Source organism: Arachis hypogaea, chromosome 9 (genome assembly GCF_003086295.3).
Source record: "Arachis hypogaea cultivar Tifrunner chromosome 9, arahy.Tifrunner.gnm2.J5K5, whole genome shotgun sequence".
NCBI lineage: Eukaryota > Viridiplantae > Streptophyta > Magnoliopsida > Fabales > Fabaceae > Arachis > Arachis hypogaea.
The window spans coordinates 24,823,616-24,832,349 of NC_092044.1; the positions used below are offsets into that span (position 1 = coordinate 24,823,616).

General features: G+C 32.3%; 1 protein-coding gene across 2 annotated transcripts; it reads right to left on the minus strand.

The window, feature by feature from the left end:
• Positions 1 to 3,653: 3,653 nt before the first annotated feature.
• On the minus strand, positions 3,654 to 7,801 carry LOC112710719 (uncharacterized). Of its 2 annotated transcripts, none has more exons than XM_025763106.2 (9): positions 7,487 to 7,801; positions 5,986 to 6,513; positions 5,741 to 5,806; positions 5,474 to 5,640; positions 5,202 to 5,355; positions 5,035 to 5,116; positions 4,570 to 4,928; positions 4,342 to 4,446; positions 3,654 to 4,141 (listed from the first exon to the last, which is right to left on the minus strand). In XM_025763106.2, exons 1-9 carry the CDS (start codon positions 7,631 to 7,633, stop codon positions 3,803 to 3,805), a joined length of 1,947 nt encoding a protein of 648 aa, XP_025618891.1. In that variant the 5' UTR covers positions 7,634 to 7,801; the 3' UTR covers positions 3,654 to 3,802. The 2 variants fall into 2 exon arrangements, with proteins under 2 accessions (XP_025618891.1, XP_025618890.1); XM_025763105.2 differs by having other exon boundaries at positions 5,202 to 5,358.
• Positions 7,802 to 8,734: the final 933 nt, after the last annotated feature.

Here is an 8,734-nt window from a genome sequence, read left to right on the forward strand (position 1 = left end):
TGCTACTAAGTCGTAAGTAACCACAATCTTGTTGAATATTGAGCTGGAAACTTGTTCTCCAACTTCGTATACTGAATAGCCTAGAGCAGAGTTCGTTAATCTTGTGATGCAATTTTCCTTCCCTCTGAATTGTACTTGGACTTTCCTAAACTTTTGGTGAGTGTACACATGTTGAAACTGAGCTTCAATGGAGGATTTTGTTGCACACGGTATGACCGTATGAAAATCTGCAGCATCTGATTCTCTTTTTGCTTGCTCCCTGCTTCCGAGCCAATTATCGTATTGTTTGACAAATTGAATAAGCGAGTTGTTCCATGTAATAAAATTGTTAAAAAAATGAATGCATGCTCTCGCTCCTTTGTGTGCTTCTCATACCTGCCCAGAAGTGGTGATCTAGATAAATTGAAACCCATATATGACGGTCTTCATACAGATCTGCAAAAGACACCCAAATAAGGCTATATTACACCCAAAAATATGCAATTTATAGCTCTGCTATAGATTTTAAAAAACATTACCTGAAAGCCACTTGTTGTCCACAAGACCATACTTCAGCAGAAAATCATTCCAATTCCTATCAAATGAATCTTTGCTGTGAGAGTTCCAAACAACTTGGCTCATTTCTTGTTCGATTTCTGCATGTCCCTTGTACCCGTTTAATTTGCTTGGAATCTTCTTCGTGATGTGCCAAATACACCAACGGTGAATTATTGTTGGCATACAAGCCTCGATAGTCCTTTTCATTGACGCGCATTGATAGGTGAGAATCCCTTTCGGAGCATTTTCTCTCATGCAACGAAGCCAACATTGAAATAACCATTTGAATGATTCAATTTCTTTGTTTTTCATCAAAGCGCATCCAACAAGTGTTGACTGACCGTGGTGATTCACCCCAACAAAAGAACCACAAACCAAATTATACCTGAAACAAATTACGAGATTGCAGAATGAAAATCAGTACGTACACCCAAATAATGATTTTATACACCCAAAAACATCCAATATACACCTCTGCAGCAGATTCACAAAAGAACATTAATTTAGCATCATAAACAAGAACATCATATTACATGTTTGTATTGTAGGTGGTGTCAAATGAAATAACATCTCCGAAATACTCAAAGGCAGCTCTACTCCTTGCATCGACCCAAAAAGCCAGCTTAATTGACTGATCATCCTCGAGTTCAAGCTCGAAAAAGAAATTCTGATTCTTCTCTTTCATTCTTAATAAATATTTTCCGAATTCCTTTGCATCTTCTTGTTCCGAAATATTCCGCACTTCTCTTGTTATGTAATTCCTCACGTCTTTTTTGATAAAATTTAACTCGTGGTGACCCCGTGCTGCCGCAACGAATGATTGATAAGTTTTGCTTGGTCTGATACCAGCTTCCTCGTTATTCTCTATTGTATGACGAACGGACATGCTTAGTTCCCTGTACTATTTGAGCATCTCTGCTTGAGTTGGACAGCAAGGATGTGAATGATGCAACACGACCTTCGAAATGATCCAAGCACCAATATCCTTCAATGTGTGTATATAAATTCTTGCAGGACAATTTAAACCAGCTGTGGGATTTATTTTCTCGGTCGGAGATATTTTAGATTTCCATTTTTCCTCTCTACTACATGTAATAAGTTGATTCTTAATTCCGTTTCCCTTCTTATTTGTGCTCCGAACTCTTGTAGAAAAACCTACAGCCTTCGCATAGTCCTTGTAAAATTTTGCATCATCTTCAAGGGTGTTAAAAGTCCTTCCAACCTTGGAAACAAACTGGTCATCAACAACATAGAGGGGTTACAAAATACACCATGTTAAAAATAAGGATATACTATAGAGTTTCTGCACGTCATAAAAAAATTAACAATTCAACTAAAATACACCCAAGTATTCCTGATCTACACCCGAACGACAACAACTCAACTAAAATAACAAGAAAAGTCATAAACTGTAAATACACCCAAACTTCCCTAAAATACACCCAAACAGGTCTGATCTACACCCGAATGTCTGGTATAAAATACACAAAATTAATCAAAACTAGTACATTAGATTCAATTTACAGTCGTTCACGCATTAATTTCACAGTCAATGTTCATGCATTATTCAGCTAGACAATCATAAACGACTAACTGTATCAAATTCAGATTCAATAATTAACTGAAACTAAATCACATCTCAGGAACTTCGTTTGATTCAAATTCAAAATCCACTTCGCCCTGGTTCAGCTAACAATCTGAAGTTGAATCATCTGTTATCTTCAAAACGATTTCAAAACTTGATTTCAGAAACCATGAAAATCGAAAAAAACGAAGCAAGAATACAGAGAGAAAAACGCACGTAAATGACGAAGAAGAAACTAGTGATAAACGAACGTAAAACAACGAATGAAAAGGCAAAGAGAAACGCACGAAGGAGATCGAAGAAATTTGGCAAGAAATTCGAAAAAGGAAACGAAATCTTTTGAAAAATGGAAGTTATATATTTGCGCGTTAATTGATTTGAATTGATTTAAAAGTCTGTTAAAGAGGCGCGTGAAACACAGATGCTACAAAAGGCGCGTTTAAGAATAAAGGATTTGTAAAACTTGTAAGGATGAATTACTTGTATGCAGAGAATAATCCTTATGATTTATTTTTGTTTTTCTCTAATCCTTGTATATTATTCTTCTTCATCCAATAGAATTCCACTTTTCTATTTGTACTTAAAAAAAATATATATTATTAGATCATTTGTATATAAGTGCATGAGGGCTATTATTATAATGATTACAATAATTTTATAATTTTAACAATACTTAAAACTGTATGTTGCTAAATTAAAATAAAAAATTTTTAATATTTGAAAATATTTTTAATTAAAAGTGTACAAAAATATATGCCAACATTACATAATCACCACAACTACTGAAATGACAGTCACTATAAACTTCACCGCATATATATATATATATATATATATATATATATATATATATATATATATATATATATAAAGAAATAACTGGGTTGTGACATTTTCGATTAGGGTAGTAGTAAAACTAATTGTTAAGATAAGCATAGAAATAACAAATGTAGCGTATAACTTATTAAGTAGTCATGATTATAACTTACAGTATAATATATTAATTATAATATTGAATACAAAAATAAGTTTTTTTTTATATATATATTTCACGTTATCTTCTATTCTAACCGATTAAGAATTAATTTGCTATAAATCTAAAGTAAACATCTGTCACCCGCCAATAATTCAAAAGAATTATATGGATAAGAAATTAATTACTTTGGTCTCCTTTTGTCGATCCTTCAAATTGGATTCCAATCCAGTCAAGGATAGTTTAATAACAATAACAATTTCAATTATCCAAACTTTAGACCATTATTAGGTATCTATCTTGTCAATACCCATTCTACAACAAAAAACTCTCGTAATATACGAATGAAATTTAATCTTCCAAAAGTGTATAGTATACTTGTATCTTGTATGTGTTATGAATTACTCTAAATTTTTTAGTTATAGAAATTAAAAACAGATATACTAGTTATCATGTCATAAATTATCTTTCCTAAAAACTTAGGCAATTAAGTAGTAATACATGAATACTTTTATATCTAATATATGGTGGCAAGAAATTAAAAGACTTGCTCATTACTAAAAAAAATGTGAACAAACATCTACACAAATAATGGTTGATCACATAAACTCAATAAACCATAGAAGTACAAAGGAATAATAATTATTTCTAAAATTTACATCACATGAACCTTATTAGTTACCCTCCTCATCACTAATCACTAATTTTCAAGCATTGTTGCCACTACTACCAGGCCCTCCAAGTGTCAAAGCCAATCCTTGAAGATCACTCCTCATTTTATTACTATTATTATTATTATGGTCTCTGGATAATGATCCATTATTAGTGCCTCTCATTATTGGAAATGGTCTAGTAGCTATTAGATCTTGCCTACCATTATAACTCTCCACATGTGAACTATTATTATTATTATTATTGTTAGCTACCTGCTTGGAATAATGCCTCAAAATCTCTACTTGGTTTGTGTTCATCAATGTTTGATGATGAGGTGAAGAAAATGAACATGGTAAAGAACAATTTGGCTCAGCACTGCTTGTTCCTGCTCCCTGATAACAATTTTCAAATACATTTGTTAGGGAACCACAACAAAAAATAGGTTTAAAGTTTGATATTTTTATGAAATAAATAAATATTTTTTAAAACATTTATAATGATGAGGATAAAAAACTAGTGCACTAAAAGTAATAAGAGACTCGATATTTAAAGCATTAAAATGTGAGAATGTAAGCAGAGTTGAGAAGCTAACAGGTGCAAACAACACTCCTCTGAAAATTCTTCCATTCACGGTTGCAGTCATGAGCAACCCCGAATCGAAGGCTCCGTCGACCTTCCCTCGAACTTCAGCACCAATCTAGGATTGAAAAGAAAGGACTAAAACTCTTAAGTAACATGAAACAGGAAAAATTGTAAAACAGGATAAGGAAATTTTGTTAGCATAGTTGAATTCTGAAATTTTGAAAGCAAAATGATCTACCAGATGCTGAACGTGTCCTCGCGCTACCGGCTTCTGATCTGCGGCTTCTTGTTTCTGTTGATGATCTAGGAGATGAAGATCTGGTGGTTGTGGACTTCTTTGTGTGACATTGTTTAAACTCAAAGATTTCTTATTACTCAAGCCATTTTCATTGCTTGGAATTCTATTGATATGTTTGAACAAATGATACCGTTGCGAATCCATGGCGGATGCATTCACCTTTTGACCTGGGGTCTGTTCTTGATCGGACTGAGATGGCGAAGAATGCTGCGAATGCGAAAGAGAATGCTCTTCTTGCTCTGAATCAACATCCCACACCTTCGCAGCCGCAATTCTTCTTCTCTTCTGTTGCAAAATACCTGCATCGAATCGCATCTTCGGCCAATAATTAGTCCTTGAATGATGAAATGTCCTTTTTCTCACAAAATGTGATCTTAAAAAAAACAAGTCTTAACTTAACCCCACCTGAATCAAACTGATAAGGCTGCGCTTTCTCCGAAACTAGTTCGCAACCCCATTTTCCTAGTCCTTCTGTTGGTGGCATATTCTGCTTCGAAAAACATTGGTTAGTACAAAATTTTGTAAGAGAAATAAAACTATTACATGAACAAGTACATAATGAGATTCTGTACCAAGTTGTTATCTGCTTCTGGAATAGTCCTCTTTTCTTGATTCCAATAAGTTCCAAAAACTTTGCACATCGAAATGTTATGGCCTCCGATCGGATGCTCCCCTCCAAGCTGCAATACTAACAATTCATTTAGAGGACGTTCGTCTTCTCCACACCTGCTATAAGATAACATCAAATTATCATATTAACCAAAGGATATAGAAAGTGAAGTATAAAATTTGTCATGTTTATAAAGTAGGATAGGGTTAGTTAATTAGTTCACAAGGAAACTACCCCCCAAACATGGCAATGTCCATGTCCATGACAATGGCCGTATGAGAAAACCGCCCTTGCGGCTGTTGACCACCAGCATCGAGTTGAGTCCACAAACAAGTGCAGATATCAAAGACCCAAATGTCGTTATAATAACGGTTATCTCCTACTCCTCCAATGATGTACACCTATAAAGTATGTAGTGTTCATTTGCTTAGTTAAGAGTATCATACATTTATTACTAAATCTTTTAAAGAAAGAAAGAAAAAAGGATGCAGAAGAACTTACCTTGGTACCAATATTCACGGCGGCATGACCAGCCCTTACTCCTGGTGAAGAACCTTGAATTTTCAACTAGAATTGAATTGCAAATTTAAGGAAAAACCATTAAGACCCATGAAGTTGAAAAACATGAATTGCAATTTTGTATAATATAAAGATATTGCATCCTAAAAATATTGCTAAATACTAAATGACACACAAATTTGATATTTACACTTGTGTTGGAATTCATTTAGTAGTTAGGAGGATACCTTTGACCAAGTCATTGTTTCCATATCAAGCATACTAAGATCCCCATGATAGTGATCGCCACAATCTCCGCCATACACAACAAGCTTGTTGCCTATTGCAAGAGTTGTGTGACTGTCCCTGGGGACAGGGAATTCGCCTTTCAACAAAGGCGAACTCCATTTCATTGTTCTAAGGTCTAGAATGTGCAAATCATTCAAGTAGTTTGCCTCGCCTTCACCGCTACCACCAAAGATAACTATCTTCTTGTCACCAACAAGAGTGGCAGTGTGACTCTCCCTCGGCGAAGGAGGAGTCCCATGACACATTGGCCGAATCCACTCTTTCGTGACAAGGTCGAGGATGTGAGTGTCATTTACCTTCTTGAAGCCATCTGTGCCACCAAACACAATCATCTTGTTCCCAACAAGAACAGCACTGTGGCTATCTCTAGGTCCCGGCTTTTCGCCCGTGGTGGCGAGCTTGCTCCAGGCCATTTTCTCGAGGTCTAAACACACAACATCGCTGAAATGCAGCCCCCCACAACAGCCCTGAAAATGTGTTAAAACATACCATAATTATAATCATTTCAAACATAAACTTTTCAACAACGGCCTTCAAGGCAGTGTAACCAAAGTACAAGACTTGTATCATGTCAAGTATTGATCAAATAAACAGAATGGAAATTAGAAATTTAGAATATTCATGCATTTTCTTAATAAAAGTTATTTCTTTCAGTTAATCAAGTAATTCTTAACATGATAAAATTAGAGATTCTGCAATCTATACTTAAAACTAATTAACCATCAAGAGACGCCTAATTAAGAAAGTAATTACCTAAGATAAAATAACTTTAATTACTAACATTAAACTGATAAAATAAGAGTTTTCCAATAATTAAAAACTAAGCTAAAAATGACCTTAAGAAGGTTAATCTTGCTTAAAATGATAAAATGAGAGTTTTGCAATAATTAAAACTAACCAACATGAAACAAGAGTGAAGAGACATCAAAGTAATTAATTAAGATAGATATTCCTCAGAACTTTTTTTCACCCAAAAAAGAAAAAAAAAAGAAATAAGAAAATGAAGTTCTCAGATTTCAAAGGAATGGAAGAATGTTTCTATTGAAGTGCATGTTCTGGAAGTTTTGAAGCATAACACAAGGAGAGAAGAAGAGCAAGAACAACAACAAAAAAATGTGATTTTTTCTATATTAAGAAAGCAGAAAGATGATTGTCAAAAAAACAAGCATTGTCCCCACTAATTACAGAAAGAAATAAATAAAACATAGGTGATGAGATGAATGACGGAAAAAACTAAAATTCAGAGAAGAAAGTGTGTTTGGTTATTAGCCAAAGATAGAGAATAAAAAAAAAAAATAAACAAAGATTGGAAAGCAGAACTTGAGACAAGTTTAACCAAGTAATACTACTTATGATTATGAAAACTTTTCAGACATCATTAAATGACACAAAAGCACATTCTCAGTAGTAATTAGTAATAAAATAAGAACAAAAAAATACCCCAAAGATATACATAAGGGAATTGGAGAAGCAAGCAGAGTGACCCCATCTTTGAGAAGGATTGAAACCCAAAACCTTTGGATACAACCACATTGCTCCTTTCTTCTTCTTTGCTTCACTTTCAGCTACCATTGCCAAAGACCCCATTATGTTATTCTCCCTCTCTTTCTTTCTCTTTCTTTAATAATAAGTAGTAAGTGGTAGTAGTAGTAGTTAGTGTTATTTATTGAGTTGACAAGGATGAATAAGAAATGGAGAGAAAGAAAAAGATGAAGAAGTAGATGGACCCAAATGATGTATCAACTATCAATATCAATGTCAGTAAGCTAAGACATGAAAAGATGGCCTCTTTCAATTCCAAATCACTCCCAACTAACATACATACATATACATATATCTATACATACATATAAGTACACACATACTTACATGATTCTTGTCATTCTGAAAAAAACCACTTAAGACATTACTTTATTTTTTATTTTATTTTTTTGTAATTCATGCAATTGTGGTTATTTTAATAACGATATTTTTATATAAAATTTATATTATAAACTATTAGATAATTCAATTAAATATGTTTAATAGAATATATCAAATTATTTAATAATTTATAATATAATTTTTATATAAAAATATCTTCCTAAAAATAGTCACTTTATTAAATTAATTTCTTGTAAATTGGAGTATTATTGTCTTTTTATATATGACATCATGATGAAACGGGATATTAAGATATGATATGATATGATATGATATAAATGTATCTCCAAAAATTATAGTGGTTATATAATGTTAAAAATATTTAAAATATATTTTTAAAATTAAAATAGTATTATATTAATATTTAAAAATATTTATAATTTCAAAAATTAAAATTAAAAACTTATAAAAATATAAAAATTAATGTGATTTTCATTTTAAAAATATTGTTTTAGTATTTTCAAAATTCTATATCTAACATAATTATTGTAATAATGGCTACTACAAATTCCACCAATATATATATTAAAAAATATTAATAATTTTTTTATTTTCAGAAGTGTATTAAAATATTGCATTGCATATGTTTTTCTTATTTTTTTAATCTAAGTACAATTAAATGTATTTATGTACTAACCAAATGAAAATATATATTACTATTCCTGTCTAATATTTGCGGTTATTGAAAATTGTAGCAGAAAAATTTTGTTGGTTAGATGTAGAAGCACTATAATTGAATAATTTTATGAAATTAATTTTTTTTAA

Bases quoted from the DNA above. Each gene is read 5' to 3' on its own strand.
- LOC112710719 (XM_025763105.2), bottom strand. From the start codon at position 7,633: ATGGGGTCTTTGGCAATGGTAGCTGAAAGTGAAGCAAAGAAGAAGAAA. The intron at 5,117-5,201 runs GTACAGAATCTC...TTTTCGAAGCAG, and splicing joins CAGAAGCAGATAACAACTTG to AATATGCCACCAACAGAAGG. The intron at 4,142-4,341 runs GTTAGCTTCTCA...AATTGTTATCAG, and splicing joins GAGGAGTGTTGTTTGCACCT to GGAGCAGGAACAAGCAGTGC.